General features: G+C 39.1%; 1 protein-coding gene across 1 annotated transcript; it reads left to right on the forward strand.

The window, feature by feature from the left end:
* Positions 1-2,795: 2,795 nt before the first annotated feature.
* On the forward strand, positions 2,796-20,802 carry Zkscan8 (zinc finger with KRAB and SCAN domains 8). Its single transcript, NM_001100574.1, has 6 exons — positions 2,796-2,963; positions 6,972-7,471; positions 8,695-8,863; positions 11,638-11,729; positions 12,055-12,178; positions 13,045-20,802. Exons 2-6 carry the CDS (start codon positions 7,052-7,054, stop codon positions 14,004-14,006), a joined length of 1,767 nt encoding a protein of 588 aa, NP_001094044.1. The 5' UTR covers positions 2,796-2,963; positions 6,972-7,051; the 3' UTR covers positions 14,007-20,802.
* The last annotated feature ends 834 nt before the right edge of the window (positions 20,803-21,636 follow it).

Genomic DNA, 21,636 nt, shown 5'->3' on the forward strand with positions numbered 1-21,636 from the left:
ACGTGTGATGAATGTGTCAAAATTTTCAGTAATAGCTCAGAGGAGAACTCACATTGTGGTGTAGCTCTTCAAATGCATCCAATTTCTTTACATGACCCCTTTAGTCCTGAGTCTTCAACTGCCACTGAGGCTGCACCTTCACCAATGGCTTCTTGACCTTTCACAGTGCCAAGATTCAGCTGCTCTACATAACCCTTTCACGATTTCAAAACCAGTACCACTTGGATGACTCTTACACATTATCAAGTCTGGCTGCCAGCACAAGGTACGACTGTGACTGCCTCTGGAACAGTTTCTCTGTACTCTCTGGAAACACTTCCCAGAAGATTTTGCCTCAGTGATGCTGGTATTATCTTAATCACTGCTAAGTCCTTAGTTCCAGTTAACCAACATCAATTGTCTCAGTAACACAAAAGGTTTCACTTTAGTGCTTCTGGTATCTTGTTAATCCCAGCTGAGTCTTCATCCGTACCTAACAAGAACAGAATCTTAAATCAAAATAGCAAAGGGTCCAGATAGAATCTTTATTCTTCCCTCTGAAATTTCACAAGCCAGGCCTCTGTCTTCTGCACTGCTCCCAACATTCTCTTCCAAGCTCTTACAGAAAGCTGAGGTTTCAATACTAAATGGTTCTTCTAGCCTAAATTTCCAGTCCTTCCACATTTCTCCCCAAGACATGGTCAGGTCTGTCACAGCAATACCTCATTCTCAGTACCAATTTGTCATAAGGTTTTATTGCTATGATGAACACCATGACCAAAAAGTAGGTTGGAGAAGAAATAGTTTATTTCCTTTTATTTACACTTCCAGATCATAGTCCATCACTGAAGGAAGTCAGGGCAGTAGCTCAAGCAGGCCTGGAACCTGGAAGCAGGAGCTGATGCAGCGGCCATGGAAAAGGCTGTTTACTGTCTTGCTTCTCCTGCCTGGCTCAGCCTTTGATGTTATAGAACCTTGGACTACCACCCATGGATGGCATCACCCACAGTGGGATGGGGCCTCCCCTATTGATCATCAATTGAGAAAATGTCCTACAGCTGGATCTTATAGAGCCATCTTCTCAACTGAAGCTCCTTCCTCTCTGACGACTCTACTTATGTCAAGTTGACACACAAAACCAGCCAGTTCATGTAAATTAATGTGGAAAAAGCTTCATTCAACAATCACATCTTGTTGGACATTATAGACTACACACTGGAGTGAAGTCCAATAAATGTACAGAGTATGAGAAAAATCTCAGTGGGCACAGAGATGTTATTCAACATCAGAGAATCCATCTAGCTAAAACCCTATGGCTACAGCAAGTGTGGAAGACCTCTGTGTAAGTTAGGCTTTAACTATATATCAGAGAATTTATATAATAAATAAGCTCTACTAAAAAGAGAAAAATACCAAAACTCTTTAATGTCCAGGATTAGCAGAATCTACCTTAGAAACCACAAGTGTCCTTAATTTGGACAAAACTTCAGTCATCATTTAAAAAGCAGAGAATATGAGTCAAACATTCTTTTATTTTAATTTAGTTGTTTTGAAAGAAGAATAAACTTCAGAAGGCTTTAACCTGTTGTGTTGACTTCTGTTTATAATCCCAAATTTATAATCACTTAGTTTATGCTTAAATCCCAACACTTGGGAAGGTAAGAGATTTGCCCTGAGGCCAGCTAGGGCTACAGAGAGACTTGATCTAAACTAACAAAACAAAAAAAGTAACCCTTTCCATGGTTCACTTGTGACCCAAGCTTTACAATTCCTAGTTGAATATCTACCTTCCGTTTTAGTTCATTGCTTGGCCATTTGTTTATATGGCACTAGGTAAGACATTCAAATGTCCTTTGCCTCATTTCCTCTAGATGAGAATGATATTCACCATCTCTGTCTTGACAAGTTGAAACAGATAAAAAGTGTCTTTGACACTAAAAAGTAAACCAGTGTTCATTGTTTTCCATCATTATCCTCTTTAAATTTTAAGTTAGGGCTCTGGTTATTTTGTATAAGTTGTTTCCAATCATAAGTATCTGGAGACTGAGAACACCTCACAGTCAAAGAAAAAGCATTGGTCAGTAGAAACTTTATAAATATAAAACTGTTCCTAAGAACTATAAAGGTTTAAATTTTCCTACCCAGTGTAGGTTCAGAATTTGGAGTGAAACATTAACGGGAAAGCACAATGTATCTAAGAAGAATAAAGATATGAACAACAATGCCAATCAACCAGAGGTTCCAGGGACTAAGCCACTACCCAAAGACTATACATGGACTGACCCTGGGCTCCGACCTCATAGGTAGCAATGAATAGCCTAGTAAGGGCACCAGTGAAAGGGGAAGCCCTTGGTCCTGCCAAGACTGAACACCTCCCCACCCCCGCAGTGACGGAATTGTTGGGGGGAGGGTGGTAATGGGGGGAGGATGGGGAGGGGAACACCCATATAGAAGGGGAGTGGGAGGGGTTAGGGGGATATTGGACTGGAAACCGGGAAAGGTAATAACAATTGAAATGTAAATAAGAAATACCCAATTTAATAAAGATGGAGAAAAAAATACGAAGAATAGAGAAATCTGGTGGGTATACTCCTGAGCTCAGCCCAGGCTTCTGGGTCTGCGATCAGCCACCCAACTTTTATCCTTGTCACCTGAAACCATAAGCTAGCTAGGCAAAAGCTTAGGTGACTTAAAGCTATGTCACACCTCAGGATGTCCAGCATAGCCCTCCACCTGGTGCTGCTGGCAGCGCTCCGGCCCTTTGCGGGCCTACCATAGAGCTGTCAGACCTCCGAGCTTCCTAGAGAGCTTCCGGAAGTGGCTGTGGGGCAAGTTGCGTGCTGGCCCACTCTGAGGCTCCGAGGGTTTGGAAGTTAGCGGCTGGAGGGGGTCCCGCTCGGGTTCGGTGTCGGTCGCGATTCCTCGCGCGCTTCCTGGTCCGCGCTGTGCGGCCTCCCGCCCTCGGGCAGCGTGGGGAGCTCTCGGTGAGTGCGCTGGGCCGAGCAGGGGCGCGCGGGCAGCGGAGGCCCGAGCGCGGGGAGCGGGTCGGCCCAGGGCCTGCGGCAGCTGAGCAAGCTGACTCCTGGCCCCAACTTCCCACGGATGGCTCTTTTCATCGCCAGTCATCTTGTATAATTTTGCACTCGCTCTTACTTGTAAAGCCGGCCGGTGTACCAACTGTTTCTACTCGGCAATTTTGTAGACCGGTCTCAAAATTCATTTTTTTAAAGATAATATTTTTTTTCTTTTGAAATCTCTGCCCCTCGTGGAAACCTTTGATTTTTATTACTCCTTTTTTTTTTCTACCCATAAAAGAACTGTATTCAGAAAATGATTGATGTGATGGCTGAACAGTTATTTGCAAAAGAAGTACTTTAAGTAATCCCGGGGTAACAAAATTAAACCTTATTCAGAATACTTTGCTTGCCTAATTTATTAAAGCTACTGATAATAGATGCTTGAAAACTCGGTGAGTTCCCATTTCCAAAACTTAAGTCATTCATGACTTAGATTGCTAAGGTGTTGACCACTACCTGACAACATACTTCTTTTTATTTGACAAATCCACTGAAGTATTGTTATGCAGCAGTCATTTCTTTTAGTGAATGCACGTTTTGAGTTCCTTGTAGTTAAATATAAAAATGTAAGTCTTAAAAGCATTCCTTGGGAAGTCCATACCCACACTGTGTGTCCGGCCCTCTCCTGAGTGCCTTTTCTCCTAACCCTCATGCTTAAGCCTTATTAAAATAACTTAAAATCTCCAAAACGAAAAAAAATTGAATGAATGCCATTTCAGATAACTACAAAGCATGTTTGTTTCATTTACTTTTCCTTGATCTCTAAAACCTGGAGATTCTCATTCCTGGTTTGTATTCAGTTCTCAGACATTTCTCAAGTTTAATTAATCTGAAAGAAAACGTCTCCAACATCTATTGAAAAGCCATTATTAAGTTGAGTTGTGCCTTTCTTAGTTGTCAAGGCTTTAACATTTTCAATGAAGCCTAAGACTGTTGCCTTTATGTTCATAAGTCAATCATCCTGACTGGATGTTCTTTAAGGATGATATGCAAGGACCAGTGTTTATCTATGGGTACTTTCCAACACTGCAGTGTGTACACACCAGATTATTAGAGGGGAGAATGGAAGTGGCAGTGTATTTTGATACACGCCTGTAATTAATTGCATGCAGTACTTGGGGGACTAAGGTTGGGAAATCAGTTTGAAAACAGCCTGAATTATAGAGAGAATTTTGTTTTGTTTGGGGAGGATGGGTAAGGTCCACTCATACCACATTACCCTAGTAGAGGTCAGAGGACAATCGGAGGAGTCAGTCTACTCTACTATGTGGGTCCTGGGGAAGTAAACTTGGCAGCAGGTTCCTTTACCTCCTGAACTGTTGTGCAGACCCCTGTGCCTTTTTAACAGTAGACCAGCCATACTGGATTGAGGACCCATCTTATCCAGTTATAACTTCTTGCTAATTTGATTATATCTATGTATACCTACTGTCTGCAAATAAAGTTACATTTATAGATACTACCTAAGGCATCCTTTTTGAAGACAATTAGTAGTATTATGACACATGAATTAAGAAAAGCAAAACCAAAATCAAGGAGAAGTCATCACTGCAGCCCTAGCAAGGGATGTATGTGTGTGTGTGTGTGTGTGTGTGTGTGTGTGTGTGTGTGTGTATACATGTATATGTATATATATTCACAAGAACAGAAACCATTAGTGTACATACTCCCCACAAAGAAAGGGAGTCATCAAAGTATCAAAATGAGCTCTTTGGACCTGGAGTTCTAGCTGTAGCCTCCGCTCTTAAAACAAATCTAGACACATTCATTCTCTTTTGTATTGTAAATATAGCTCTCTGATGTTCTTTAATTCTATCAATAAGATATGATTTTGATGAGGCATATGAAATTAAGAAAGCAAAACTTTTTTGCAACCAATAATTTACTAGTGTAAGAAAAGTAGTATGTGTAGATATAGAGAGTAAGGAAAATAAATAGTTTAGTCAATAATAAAAGTAGTCCAAGAAGACTTAAATGAAAAGAGATATTAATATTCGTGAACTGGAGAACCCTTGTTAAGGTATCATTCCTAATGTGATATCAATACTATTAAGATAGTATTTCTAAACTGAGCAATAGATTCAACACAAGTTCAATTCCAGCATTATTGGGAATCAGTAAGGTTATACTAATATGTGTATCAAAATTCAACAGCCAGCAAAGCCAAAACAGCTTCAAAAACAGAAAAGTTGCAGGATTAGAACTACTTGATTTTGAAAGTTTGTATCAGAGTAGAGACTCTAGTTTGTAGTCAGTCAGACTAGTGTGTGTTTGCGTTTCTACACATACACACACACACACACACACACACACACACACACACACACACACACACCGTCTCTGACAGGTAAAAAGGCAAGTGATCCAGTGTATAATCATTTCTGTGAATGGTGCTAGAGCAGATTGTCATGTGTATAAGGAAGGGACCTCCAACCATACCCTCACCTCTGCAAAGATTAATTAAAAATAGATCCTAGACTTAAAAGTAAAACCTAAAACTACAGACTTTTAGAAGAAAAATCTTTGTGATTGGAGTTAAACAGACATTTCTTAGATTAAAAGTACAATCCTTAAAAAATTTGATAAATTAAGCTTCAAAAAATTACAAATATCTTCAAAGGCTACTGTTAGAAGAATAGAAGAGAGTCAAGTCAATATTTGTAAATCATGTATTTCATAAAGGACCTGTATCCAGAATATATAAGGAGTTCTCAAATCTTAAACATACAAACAACATAAAGCCTCAATTATCAAATAATCCTGGGCAAAATATGGAATTACGTGTGTATGCATGTAGATCAGCCGGGCTACATGATAAGACCCCATCTCAGCAGCCTAAACAAGTATATAAATACACCTGGTACACAATTGTAGTCCCAGTATTTTGGAAGCAGAGGTGTGAGGATCACAAGTTTGGCACTGTCTTTGGTTATAGAATGAGACTCTGCCAAAAAGCAAAAGCCAAGTGGGCCAAAATCTTTAAATAGATACTTCACCAATATATGTTCAATATCGTTAGTAAAGAAACAAGTCAAAATTATGACACATTACTATATCCTATTATTTATTTTTAAATACAATGTCAAGTGCTAGTGGAATGCAAGATATTATGGCCACTTTGGAAACAATTCAGCAGTTTCTTAGATACTACACTTAAGACTCAGCAATTTACTTCTTACTTCCAGGATTTACCCCACTGAATTAAAAATAGCTCACACAAGATCATGTATGTACATGATTTCAGTGTTTTTATTCATAATTACAACCAGGAAAAAACTCATTTGGTAGAAGGATAGATGAATAGTCATTTGCATGAGAATAAACAGATACGGTGTTGATTAATATCAAGTGTCTTCTGCTAAGTAAAAGTTGTCGAACTCAAGCACTACTATATTTTATTTCTGTTACATTCTGGAAGGTCATAGGTATATGGGTTTAGATTTGTAGATGTTGATAAGACATTCTGTTCTTTGCAGATCCAGTGCTCCAAATAGATTTTTAGGAGTAAGAGATGAAGTCCAAGAGATAACCCTGAGACAGGAGGGGAAATAGGAAGCATAAGTAGAGTCATGAATCTTAGGTAGTGAAGAGGAAAGGGTTAAAGGGTTTGTAAACTAGAACAAGGATAATAGCTAAAGTACAGAAAACAGTTGAGAGTGGCTGATGTACACGGTGCCACGAGGAGTTCAGTGCATGCTGCTGAGGGTTACCTGATAATTAAACATAGAATTTCAGTTAGGTTGAGTTTCCATGGTCTCCATCATCCATAACCCTAAACAGAAAGCAAAAGGAAGGGTTTGTACCCTGGATGGGTTTGGGCTGGCAGTTATTTAAAGATACTCATTAAGGTATCTTGGTAAATAACTATGATTTTTTGCCTTACCTTAACATATTTATCATTTTCTGTTCTGAAAGAAATACCCTGGAAGTCCTTGGAAGACTTTTAAGATACAGAAGATAGAGGGAAGGGGTCTTCTGAGCTTTTCTGCTCCTAAATGGCTACAGAATCAAGAAAGCCTTCTTCAGCCCCATCTCCACCAGACCAGGCTCCTGAAGAGGACCTTGTCATTGTCAAGATAGAGGAGGATCATGGTTGGGATGAGGAATCTAGTGTGCATGAGAATAACATACCTGGCCAAGAACTATTTCGCCTACGCTTCAGACAGCTCTGCTACCAGGAGACATTAGGACCTCGGGAAGTTCTGATCCAGCTCCGTGCACTTTGCCATCAGTGGTTACGGCCAGACTTGAACAGCAAAGAGCAGATCCTTGAACTGCTGGTGCTGGAACAGTTCCTGACCATCCTGCCTAAGGAGCTGCAGACTCTGGTTAAGGAGCACCAGTTAGACAATGGAGAAGAGGTGGTGACCCTGTTGGAGGACCTGGAAAGGCAGATTAATGTCCTAGGGCAACCAGTAAGTAACTGTGCATGCTGTGACTGAATTCCTGGAAGTTTGGTAGAAAGACATTGGCTTCACTTTGAGGAGTAAATTCTGTTCACTAGATTCTCAGAAACGCAAATGAAAATAATTTTAATTTTTTAAAGGATAGAATCCTTTTTTGTTAAGGATAGAATCCATTTTCAACCTTATAAGATTCCCACAGTTGTCCCTGCTTGCTAAATGGGACCATAATACACAAAGAGCTCATATTACTTTTTTTCTGAGGTACTAATACCAATGGTCAGGGTTTGGGCCAGATGTTTCTACATCTTTGGCCTCTTGTGCAAGGAATTGAAATAAAGACCCATACAAATTATACAGATAGCAAGGAAACTTTATTCAATGGTAGAACAATAATACAAAACAAGAAACATAGTCAAGAGTCTTAGGCCACTCAAGTAAGACTACTCAAGTACTCAAGGACCCCAATTATTTGAGGCTGTTTCTTCTGGGTCTGAGAGAAGAGGGAGTTTGTTTGCTAACAAGCATGGTGAGGATGGTCCTTTGTTTTCTTGGAGGACACAATTTGCCTTGTTGGCTCATGCATCCAAAATCAATCTAGGTCTGATTGACTTCCTTATCCAGAAATAACTGGAATATGATTGGTTACAAGCTAAGTGTCATGGTTGTTAGGGGGAGGAGAAATTTATTCCATTGTTCAGAGTAGGGTGTAGGTATGGCTCAATGCAGCTGGGATCCTAACAGGTGCTACGTGCATTGTTCAGAGAGCAAGGGATGCAAGACAGTTCTTTATACAAAACAAGTAAAGTCCATCTTGCTAAACTATTGGTGTGTTTGTTTGCCTTGCCTGGATAATTAAAGATGACTACTTCCTAGAATATAAGCTTCCTTCTATCAGATAAGCTTCTGGATAAGCTTCCTCCTATCAGAAAACCGTTTTGCAATTTTGCGACCCTATTGTAGTTTTCTGAGTTATTCATCCTAAGTTGGAGTTCTATATCCTAATATTGGTGTTTGATATAGTAGAAAAACATCAACAGAAATTTTTTCTTTAGTACTGAACAGAAACAAATCCCTTCTTTCTGTGCTAATTTCTTGCTGCCCTAGGAAGTAAATGACATTATACTGCTTGCTTTCCCAAATATGAACACTTATGAAAGGCATTGACTGCACTACCACCTTCACTTCATTTTTCAGAGGAATTCTGTGTGACTCTGCTGTCCCATTATTTCTAGGTCTCAGCTCATACACATGGGCACAGAGTACTCTGGGATGAAGTCATACCTTCAAAATCTGCATCAGAACCTCCAAGTATTCATGTCCAACCCATGGCAACCATGCCTAAATCTCCTGTGCCCCAGAAGCCACACGACAGAGGAGAGAGGCCAGATTTCACTTATAAAGGTGAGGAAAAAGACTTGTATTTGGGTTACCTGTCTCCTTCAGGAATTAGCATTAGTGTTTGAGTAGTCCCAATCTTCTGGGTTCGAATGTTATACGTGAACTTTTCCTATGCAGATAAATAGCTGTTGATCCCTACTGGGGCACAAAGAAACACACCAAAGAAACAATATTGAAAACTAACTTAGGAACCATTGAATTTAATTGGGGACATGGGTAGCTTAGCATCAGCTACACCACTAAAGAAATCTCTTAGCACCAGTTAAGTACCTACATGAAAATGGGGAAGGAACTTGTGATCCTTCCCCACTCTAGCAGCTGGGAGTTCTGAAGATAGACTTATCAGTTCTAGTGATAAGCTCATGAACAAAGAACTTGAGGGTTTTTTTTTTTAATGGATTCATACACTTATTAATTCCATTTATAGCACACATATATATATGTACATATATATATATATTTAGATTTTGCTAGTATCATAACATTATATTTACGAATACTTCAGTACTTTTTGTATTTTTGATAAGAAGACAGTTAGAATTGCTGATGCTGACCTAATCTACGGTTCATACTCATCTTTTGCCAGTTGTCCCAGTGGTTTTTCTGGTCTAGAGCCCACTCTATGACCATAATGCAGGTAATGATAAATTATTCAGGATCCTTTAATTTGGCATTTTTTGCATTATTTCTTGGTCTTTCTTTTTATGACCTTAACAGTTTTAAAGAACATAGGCTACAAATTAGGTTTGTTTGAACTTTTTTCATATTTAGGTTCAAGTTGGATATATTTAGCAAGAACACTACAGAAAATTGGCCTATTATTTTTGATGACTTAAGATTAATCTTGCTAGGTTAATCACTAAAGTCATTGTTCTTCCTTTTATAATTAAGTAATTTAGGAAGAAGTTCTCATTAAGCTTTGTAAAGTCTTAACCTTTATCAACCTTGTTGCTAAAACAGTTATTTTAATATTGATATTTCCACTTTATTTTATTAAAGCTTCTTAATTGAGTCAGGGATTATTACTAAACCAGTTACAAGTGGTACTCTCTCAGTCATTCCTTCTACATTGTTGTATTGTCTGTCTTAAGAGAAAGCATTTACTTCTTTCTTTTCTAGTTTACCTGTGGGTACATATGTGGAGACTAGAAGTCATATTGGGCATATTCTGTCCCCGCCACACACACACCTTACTTTTATTACTATTAGTGGGTGAACACAGACATACACCTATAGGGCAGAGAATAACTTTTTTCAAGAGTCAGGTCTTTGCATCCACTATGGGTTCCAGAAATTGAACTTGAGCTGTTCGGCTTATATTGAAAGCACCTCCCCCCAACCCCATGTTCTCTCTGACCCCTCTACCTTATTTTTTGAGATGGGGTCTTTCCCTGAAATGTATGTCAATTTCTGCTAGATTATCTGACCTCCAGGCCCCCCCAGGGTCTATCTGTTTCTATTCTCTTTCAATTCCCAATGTTGGGCCTTCAAACATACGACTTTTGGGTGGGTGATGGGATTTTGAACTTACATCCTCATATGTGCACAGCAAGCACTTAACCACTGAGCCATCATGCCAGCCCCAAGTGTGTGTAGAGATATGGGTGGATATGTCTGTGTTGTTTTGGGCAATGCTAAGTATCCTAACTCAGGGTGTTACTCACCCAAGACAAACACTCTTCTAACCGAGCCATGTCCTCAATCCTTCCTTTTTACTGCTGTTGTTTACTCATGGGCATATAAATTCTTTGTTTCAGGAACATTGTGTTCGCTGTGCGTACATCATTTTTGGTCAGATAAAGCCTTAAGTCTGGTCTTTGTTGGCATTTTCCTCTTATTTTTTTAGAAAAGTCTCTGTCTTTGTTGGCATTTTCCTCTTATTTTTTAGAAATACCTTATTTTTGGCAGAATAGTATATTCTAGGTTATTTTTCTGTGGTTTGAAGTTTTTTTTGTTTTGTTGGGGTTTTTTGTTTTTTTTTTTTTTTAATTTTTTGTTTTTCCATTTATGGGATTTATAATACTTTGTTTTGTGTAAGTGAAATTGTTTTTTGTATTTTGAAGTAGGTCTTTGTGTAGTCTTCTTTGGCTTAGAACTCATTTTGTAGATCAGCCTGGCCTCAAATGTGTGGTGGTCCTCCTGCCTCTACCATCAGGGCTGGAGCTAAGGCATTTGCCATCCCATCAGCATATAAGAGAACTTTTAATATTTCTACACTGGATCTTAGTCAAAAGGCCCAAGAATTTTTAATATTTCGAAGGAATCAGCATAGAAACACTTTAGTTAATTATGTAATTCTTGTCTAAAATCAGAAATCTTATTGCCCAAGATGTATGTTGCTTAACTATAAGGTTGATTTTGCCAATAAAATGCTCAGTGTCCATGAGAAACAGCCATGAGCAGCCATGGCAGAGATCAGCAAGGTAACAGACTTACTAGAGATTGGTTGGTTTTCAGGTTCAGTTTCTAGGACACTGGGATCTAAAGAGCATTATACATAAACACAAAGATACTACTTTTGGTAGGGAAGAAATTAGAAAGCAACTCCCACTAGGAAATCAGTATACTTAATTTATTTGACTGTATAAGTCAGGTACATTAAAGTACAGATGTTCTTGAGCATTCATGGCTATGGACCAGAGTCCAAAACCTCAGCACTTTATATGCAAAACCCTTGGCATATATATGCTGAAATAAAATAATTTTGGATAAGTGAATGCCAGCTCCCACAATCATGCAATAAAACTAGGCAATTCATAGCTCCTTTCTCCTCTCAGCCATGTCTTCTTCTCAGAAACCTACTCCTTCCCAAAAAGGAAGTTCTGGAGATCAGGAGGTGACAGCTAGACTTCTCACTGCAGGGTTCCAGGTGAGTTGTCCTCCTTTTCACTAAAAGCCATATCTCTGTTTGACAATATTGTGGCAAATGCCCATCTCTGTAGTGGTGCCTGTTTAAGAACTTTCCCTGAATCCTTTTTGCTTAGTAACAAACCAATCTTGTTGGTTTTGGGGATCTCCTCTCCCCGCCCCCCAATAAACCTAGTGCACTTTCCTTTTCCTCTCAGCTAGTCACACCCTTTTGCATAGCACATTCCCGGGTTTTCACCTCTCCTAACACTATAGTTATCTCCAACACTGGTTTTGAGATATGGAACTTTTTCTAGGCCCCAAATGAGGGTCTTGTTTTGTTTCAGACTTTGGAAAAGATCGAAGACATGGCTGTGTCTCTTATTCGAGAGGAATGGCTTCTTGATCCATCACAGAAGGATCTGAATAGAGATAACAGACCCGAGAAATACAGAAATATGTTCTCCCTGGGTAAGGAGAGCTATAGTTAATTATAATTTAAGAATCTTATCTTTGTTTGTTGTGTTTCTAGTAGCTTTATAAGATTTCTGGAGGACTTAGTTGAACTTAAACTCAGGATTGGGTATGTAGAGATGGCTCAGTGGTTAAGAGTGCTTTTTGCTCTTCCAGAGGACTGAGGTTCTGTTCCCAGCATCTACATCAAGTACCTCATAACTGCCAGTAACTCCATCTCTAGGGCATACAGTGCCTTCTGGTCTCTGTAGACACCCAACACATGTGATCATAAATTTGCTTTAAAATGTTTCTAATAAATCTTAAAGAAAAAATTTATAATTCAAGGGATGGATATTAAATTGAGACTTCTTGAGGTCTAAAATGTAACATTTTGTTCTCCAACACCAAATTCATTACTGTATTGTGAGTATTGTTCATTTTGCCAGTTAAGAAATTGACACCTCTGTAGTACTCCCAGAGTTCCCACCTTTCTTCCAGTTCCCATTGGACCATCATATTGGAACATTTCTGTCACATGAGCCAGTTGTACTTCCAACCCTTTCAGGACTGTTTGGTACATTCTTGACCACTCAGTAGATCTTGTAGGAGTTTTTATCTCTTTCTACTCCAACTTACACTTCTCAGTTGATCCCTTTCCTGCTTTACTCACCTATTAGGAAACCCCTTTTTCCTGGCTCCTCTTTCCTAGTTGGCGTTTCTTTAATACTTTTGTCTGATCAACCCACATATATCTCTCCCTATTTTGATAAAGAAGTTTGTATTTCCTTGTAGCTTCAATGAGAACTTCATTTCCCCCTTTCTTCTAATATAAAAAATAGAAAGTGACTTTGAGAATGATTGTTTATACATGTTTATTTCAGATGGTGAGACCAGGAATGAGAACAAGGAACTATTTTCAAAACAGGTAATATCTCCCAGAATCCAGCCACATGGAGAGGCAACTGCCAAGTGCAACGGGGATATTATCGTGGGTCTTGAGCATGGAGAAACCCAAGACCTTCTGGGCAAGTTAGAGAGGCATCAGGGAAATCACACACAAGAGAAACGACATAAATGTGATGAATGTGGGAAAAGCTTTGCTCAGAACTCAGGCCTTGTTCGCCACTGGAGAATACACACTGGAGAGAAACCCTATCAGTGTAATGTGTGCAGTAAAGCCTTCAGTTACAGGTCAGCCCTTCTTTCCCATCAGGATATCCACAACAAAGTGAAGCGCTATCACTGCAAAGAATGTGGTAAGGCCTTCAGTCAGAACACAGGCTTGATCCTGCACCAGAGAATCCACACTGGGGAGAAGCCCTATCAGTGTAATCAGTGTGGGAAGGCCTTTAGTCAGAGTGCAGGCCTTATTTTGCACCAAAGAATCCACAGTGGGGAGAGACCATATGAATGTAATGAATGTGGAAAAGCATTCAGTCATAGTTCACACCTCATTGGACATCAGAGAATTCACACTGGGGAGAAGCCCTATGAGTGTGATGAGTGTGGGAAAACCTTCAGACGGAGCTCACATCTTATTGGCCATCAAAGAAGCCACACTGGGGAGAAACCCTACAAGTGCAATGAGTGTGGGAGGGCCTTCAGTCAGAAGTCAGGCCTTATTGAACACCAGAGAATCCATACTGGAGAAAGACCCTATAAGTGTAAAGAATGTGGGAAAGCTTTCAATGGGAACACTGGTCTCATTCAGCATCTAAGAATACATACTGGGGAAAAACCCTACAAGTGCAATGAGTGTGGGAAAGCCTTTATTCAGAGATCAAGTCTCATTCGACATCAGAGAATCCACAGTGCAGAAAAGCCTGAAACCACAGGCGTTTAGGAGAAGCTTTGGCTGTAGTTTGAGCTTTATTCAGCATTAGAGAAACCATGTAATAGTGGAAAAGTCTAGTAGAAAAGGGCAGAATCTGTAGCTGTAACAAAGCTAAGAATAGCATTTGGCTAGTTTGGGCCCAATCCCTGATAGGAGTTGATTAGTTTGACTGTCGTTGGGGTCACCTGATGACACAGAGCCTTAGCAGCTTAGTATAGTCTTTAGAATTACAGCAAATTGCTTATTGTGACTTGAAACACTATATTTTATCTTTCCTAAGAGTAGCTATAAGGAGAGAGGCCACTCCTTCAAGCTTCTCTGTTTCTTCCCATTTCCTGTGGTCCTTTTTTATCATCCATAAGGTGCCCTGGTAAATCCTAATCTAACAGCTGCTTGAGTCCAAGGCAACCTCAACAAGACTAAGATTTGTGTTTGACTTTTTTAATATCCGATTTAGAAATTGTAAGACATTTAAATTGTTCTAATACTCCTAGATGATAAATATCCATATTCCTCTACAAACTTAATGCTATATTTTTAACAGCCCTGTAGCAGTTTTCTTCATTTAGAATCTTTACTGACTCCATTGAGTCCCTGAGCATCTGTACATATCCTTCACCACCCCCAGTCTCAGTACCTGTGTCAACAAAGGAAGTGGACGCATTAGTGATGATGGTGGGCGTGATGGAAAGACAGAGGTGAGTGGAGACTCAGCCTGGCTATTCTTGAGCATGGACAGTTGTTTCTCAAGGTGACTTCTGACTTTCCTTCCACCTACCCATTATACACTGTGGTTTCAAAAATATTTGCACTATCAAAACTTTGGCACACATAAAAGACAGAGGTGCTTGAAAGAGACATTAAAAATCCTTACAAAGAATGTTCATCATCCCTCTTGGCCCATTACAGTACTGCTCTCAGGTTTCTATCAGTCTATATAAAGTCACTGACTTCATGATGAGCTTGGACCGACTTGCTTAGATGGCCACTACAGAGCCGTCATTATCTTCCATCTGTTTCCTTCCATTCACATATCTCCAGTATCCACCGTGGTAATCTGTCAAATACCCAACTCTGACTCCTCATTCTTCTACATTCTGGTATACTCCATTAGTCATCTAACAACAAAAATACACTATTACACTCATTGTCACCAGGCACTGTATTTTACCTCAAAGGCTTTTAGCATAACATAGAATACTGTATATGTAAAGTAATGAGACTGGTTTTAAAGGAACACATCAGATCTTGTACATCTAAAATGTAGTGTCTTTTCAATTGAATAATTATATTTACTACTTAATAAACACTTGTTAAAATGCATATTCTAAAGTACTATGATTCTAGTAGTGCTACTAATCACTACTGAGAGGCAAATATTGGGAACAATCTTAGAATTCTCATGTAATGAGCAAGAAAACCATCTGTTACTATTACTTTTATTTCATGTTTGACCATTTGACTAGACATGGGCTTGGAGTTGAATAACTTTTGCTTTGCAACATTAATCCTCACACTTAAAATTATTCCATTGTTCTTACTCAGAAGACACATCAGTAGGTTCTGATGAAATCTCTGAAAAAAATAATTCCACACCGTGACTGTCCTGAAAAGGATCATCTTCGTTTCTTTGATTAACTTTCTCAGAACAGACCTCTCCATTATTCGTTAATTTTTTATCCTCCGTCCTGTCCTGTTTGCTTCCTTCCTATTTAATACAGATTAGGTTCCCAACTCCTCTCTAGCACTCCTCACTGAGCCATCTCTCCAGCCCCAATAACTTTTTTTAAAGACGGGGTTGCACATGTTTAAGAAACCAGAAGCAGATAAATCTGCCTATATTGAGACCCTTGCTTCCTGCTTGAGTTGTGCCTTACCCTCTATAAGACAGGGTATCGGCATAGGTAAGTTCTATGTTATGCGGAAGTTACATAGGGTGAGTACATTTTCAGAGCAGTTAGATGTCTGCATGTGTGCATAGATGCATGCCCACTTCTTTCGTATACTTTTGTGCAGCACCTGCTTTGATTTCTAATAAAATTGCCCTTTATGCATTTGTACCCAGAGTAACATTAGCAGATACTTCAGCCTCAGGATTACTAGGCATCTGGCAGAAGTCCAGAGAAAAGAAAATATAATCAGGAAGATTAATTACTGGGTTGAATGTGGAAAAGAATGATCATTTAAAAACCAGTTAATGGAGCCATTATGGTGAGGCACATTTTTAATCATAGCACTGAGGAAGCAGAGGCAGATGAGCCACCCTGGACTGCAGAGCAACCCAGCCTTGAATGTAGTGAGACCAGTCTCAAAAAAAAAGGTAAGTGAGGCTGCAAACATGGCTTAGAGGTTAAGAGTGTGGACTGTTCTTGCATAGGACCATTGAGTTTAGTTCCCAACACACATGTTGGGTGGCTCGAAACTTCCTGTAACTCCAGCTCCAGGGGCATCCAACATCTCCAGCCTGCACACAGATACACATAAATATATACACATAAACATAATTACCAATAATAAAATTTAAATGCGTTATCAAAGGTGATTTAATACATGTATAGAACAGGCCAAGTGTTACAGCATGTGACAATAGAAAAGGCTGTGGAGTCTTTGAAGAAATACATAGACGTCATTGTTAGTTTTCAATTCACCAAGCATTAAGTTTAATTTAATTCAGTGTCATTCATTAACCCTTTATCCTGTAGTGTCCCAATTTTTCTGTCCTTCTGAAATGAATTGTTCACCAGCACTATCTTCTCCCGTCTTCAGCTGCTCATTTAAGATGTGGCTGTAAAGTGGTTTTTCCTAACTTACTTGCTATCAGCATACCACTGAAAGAAACCTCTCAGGTTTCAAAGAATTTCTCCATGAAGCCAGGTTAGTACTCAGGAATGTGGTGATTGACTCTAACATGGACCAATATAGCTTCACTCTTGTTTCTACACCCCCAGAATGATAGCTGACATTGTTGTTTTGTTTTTCAGCAGTTGCCATGAACCAAACCCTAAGTTAAATATTTATCCTACTTAAGACTAATATCACCACTACATGCCCCATCTGTACAAGATAAAACAAAAGCCTAGGGAACTAACTAACATAACATAGCCAGCAAAAGACAAGATTCTAACCCATAAGCCTGATCCTAGAGCCTGTGGTGACCACTGTACTTTACTACCAACTGACTAAATTCCAACCAGTCAGATGAAACCATGTATCCTTGGTCATAAGAGATACTAGGTAAAATAAAGTGTAATAGTATAGTGTGGATCCATTGCAATTACTGGAATATTGGTTTAAAATACTATTTGGGGTGAGATCATCTTTAGACTTGGATATTCTTGATTCTTAGTACAAAAAAGTTATTATGTCAATAAAACATGCTTAAATGTGTAACTAGGAAGGTAAAGCAGTAACAACTTAGTGATACAAATACATTTCTCTGTGGACTGCCTTAAGGAAAGAGGAGTAGATTCCAGGTTGGGCAGATGGACAGGTGCCAATAGTAAGTTCATCCACAGCCTACAGTAAGAAACCATTTAAACTTCTTGCCTGTTTCCAGTCACCATTCTGTGTGTCTTTTGTTTTTCTTGATTTTTTTTCAAGTGTGTTATTCATTTTAGCCCATTTCTGCCTTAACTCTTACTGTTTTTTCATAGTGTTCCACTAAAATGTACATGGAATTGCCAGTGTATAAATTAAGACGTTGTATTGTCATCATTCTTAATCTCATTTATACTTCACAATGTTGAGTTTCCCAATATGTGATGACTATTCTTGGTTGTAATCTTGAGTACTATTAGGTTATTGGTAGGCAGCCATTGTTGAACTACCTGGACCGTAATTTGTAAGCCATCTCATACATCCCCTTTATATGTATTTTTTTTTATTCTGTAAGTTCTGTTCTTCTAGAAAATCCCAAGTAATACAGATTTTCATACCAGAAGTGGTTTTCAAGCAATAGAAGTATTAAGGTGATTTTTTTTTAAGTATTTGGAATAGGTTTTCCAATTTGCAAATACCTACAGTTACTGAAGTCTCTCAGAAACTCAGAATATTGAAAGCCCATGCTGTGAACTGTTTTACAAACTAACAGGGACAAATGCATTTGATTATCCTCATTATCCAGCTGTGAGAGGCAAGAGACTTGGTGAGTCTGTATATAAAACTTTTGAAAATTTGTAGAAAAATAAAGGAAATGATGATAGTGGTTGGTTCCTGCTTGCATCTCTGAATAAATTGACAAAAGGAAAAGAATGCACTGCTTGATAAAATTAGCCAACTTCTAGCATCTCAGTGTACAGTGAAATAGTTGGCCAGCTCCAGATACACATAACAGTCAAAAGGTTTCTAAGTGTACCCTGGAAGAGAATCTTCCCTCCAGCAATCACAGCTCAAATTGTGGACAATCAAACCAAAGCCCTCATTTAAGGTTGGCCAAATGACAAAAAAAACTGAAGTCCCGGCCTCAGAGACTGTCAGTGGTTAAAGTAAGAGAGCATGAATTGGTAAAGAATGGGATCTGTAACTTGGTGTGGAGATGTGTGGTAGGATCCTGTTGAGGCTCAGAACTTTGAACCCTCAAATTCCCATGGGTTTACTTCTCCTAATGGAATAGTCTCTCTACCCTCAGCAGATGTACTCTCACCCCTCAAATATTTCCTTTTTTGTTTTTGAGGAAATACAGAATGGGTAGTTAAGGAAGGTAGTTACAAATACCAACTATGGCCATGTGGCCAGTTAAAGAAATGAGGGTTACTGTTTCTTCATATTTTGTTAAGAATTTGTACAAATATTTGTGTTTTCTTTCCTCAATTTCTTTATCATGTAATGTAATATCAATTAAGAGAATACCTGTAGTTACCATATTTAAGTTTTGAGATACCAAAAGAATGTTCCTCTAGGGATATTGCCATTTATTCTAGACTTAATGCATTTGAGGTAGTACAAGATATAGTTTTATCACGTTAGGTGCAGTTATGATCTGATTAAATATATAATGCATTTGCAATTGTACATGGGATAGTTATGCAATGTAAGGTCGTGAATTATGACCTGGTTATTATTTTCATTTGGAAATTAAGCATGGCATCAGAAGATACGATTGTGTGTTAAGTTGACAAAGGCTAGATTTCAGATGATTCTTCTTGGTTGTCAGCTTGACTACATTCAGAATTAACTGAAGCCAAACTGCTGGGTACACCTATGAGGATTTTTTTTTCTTAATTAAATCATTTCAAGTGAAAAAAAATACTTTCTTTTAGCCTGGATCTTTTGAAGTTGGAAGATCCACCTTTAGTCAGGGCCACACCTTCTGATGGCAGCCAATATAAGGACATGGAAGAAGGAAACTTTTGCTATTGTTTCCTTGCTCTTGCTAGTAAGTCCATGCCTTCAGTAGAGTTAGAGCCTACTTCAGGATCTGGGATGTTATGAAGAGCAAATGAGATGTCCATCCTGACTCTAGGGCTTTCCTTTCATAGACTGCCATTGTTCTCTCTGGACCACAGCCTAGAAGCTACTCTAATGAATTCCCTTTCTCTACGTATGTGCAGATTCATTCTACAAGATCTGTTGTCTAGAGAACCTTAACTAATGCACCATACTTTAAGAATTCTCCTTTCCTTGTCTTAGGGTATTTTTTGATCATTTCTCATCTATATCTGGCTCTTGTAAATTAGCCTTTTTTTGTCCTCTCTACTAAAAATAATCTCTGTATTTTGTTTTTACTTACTTTTCTGTGTCCCTGTTAATCTGTTTTATTACTTCATGTATTTGAATAACTTCATATTTTCCACTTTGTATGTCATCTCACTGCTTGGGGAATTTTCCTCAGGTACCTACACACCCTGACATTTGAAACCAAAACTCACCATTCTTCTCCCTAAATTTTTATTTTCTTTTCAAATAAGCATCCTTGCCTAATTGCTCTACCCTAAAATTGAATCATTGTTTCTCATCCCTACTTTGACATTATCCTTCATTCTTTTCTGCCTTCCATTCCCTGATCTAGAACCTTGTTGATTTTGCTCATGTTCTTCTTGAAGTTTGTTTTTGTGGTTACATAGTTTTTGTTTTATATTTCTACCATACCCTTATAGCCTTCCACATAGATCTCCATCATGTGAGCTCAGGTTATTATGATTTCCTTCAGTTTTCTTTTCAGAATATCCAACTTATATAACACTTCAAAAATGACCTTCAATCTCCATATTTATGGTATCTCATTTTTCTCAGTCCCCAGTGATACTTCTCACTAGTGTTCCATAACCTTGTTCTCCATTCAAGCCTCAACTTTCATTACTCTCTAACATGTTTACCTTGGTATATCACATTCAAACCTCCTACAGCTCTCTAGTGTTATCTTACAAGCCTTTTGCCTCTGTGCCTTCCTCTCATGCTATGTTGTTGTTGTTGTTGCTGTTGTTGTTGTTGTTGTTGTTGTTTTTGTTTTTCTTAGATAACTCTTTGGCTATACCTTCTGTTATCACTCTTCAAAATTTGCTCCTTCACGTCTTTTGAGACAGCGTCTCCTGATTGAGTTTGCCTCACACCAGCATCTTCCCTTATTCTGTTCTGCCTGAGCACATAACTTTCAAGTTTGTACTGTGATCCATGTACTCATTACTACCTTGCTCTGCAGTTTTCTAGCCGTCTGTATAGTAGTATCACATCTGTATTAATCCAAGATTAAACTGTAAGCTCCTTGAGGGCAGGGATGATAACTGTAACATTTCTATCACTGCACTCTTCTTAGTGCCTAGTACAGTGCTGAGCACACAGTAGGTGTTTAATAAATGCTTGTTAAATTATTGTGTGGATTTTTTTTGTAATGTTGAGGTTTTTTAAGGACTTTCAGTAACGTGACCTATTTGGTGCACTTAAAAACTACATAACTTTCTTTATAAAATACTATAGTACATCAAGATTTGCCTGTATCAAGAAGTACAGCCCCCCCCCAAAAAAAAAAACCTTGGAAAGTCTGTAAAATTATAAGCTATTTTCTTGGCCAGACTTATTGATGACTTAAAAAGAGAAAGAGAAAGAAAAAGAGAAAGAAGAGAAACAGGAAACAAGTCATGTGTAGTGCCACAAGCTAGAATCCCACTTGGGATGTAAAGGTAGGAAGATCAAGAGTTCAGGGTCTACCCTTGCTACATGAGTAGGGGGTCTGCGTTTCGCCACATCACTGGGGTGCTGGGCAGATGAATCCTGGAGCATTAGATTGCATTTACCACCACCGCTGCATTTACCCTGTGCCACCGCTGTTTGGTGCTGGGCTCGAGCAAAGAGCTGATATGCCCTGATACTCTCTGCTCAGGGAGTGGGAAAATGCAGCCTAAGATGTGGGAGGCCAAAGCTTGGATTCCAAACTCCTAGATGTCCAGTCGCCTCTGGAAACTGCTTAGAGTTGGGAACAAAGGTTTGGTGGCCCACAGACCTGCAGTGAGGAGCCCAGTGTCGGGGGCTCCCAAAGTCTTGAACATCCAGAAGGCACTAGGTCATGGGGCGTTGGAAACGGAATGGAGGATCCATGGGCACCAGGAGTTCTGACTCCTGGACATTTAGACACTGCTGGAAGTTGCAGAATGACTGAGAATGGAAGTGGCTCAGAGACTGGGGGCAGGGGGCGGGAGTGTCTGGC

This window comes from Rattus norvegicus, chromosome 17 (assembly GCF_036323735.1).
Source record: "Rattus norvegicus strain BN/NHsdMcwi chromosome 17, GRCr8, whole genome shotgun sequence".
NCBI lineage: Eukaryota > Metazoa > Chordata > Mammalia > Rodentia > Muridae > Rattus > Rattus norvegicus.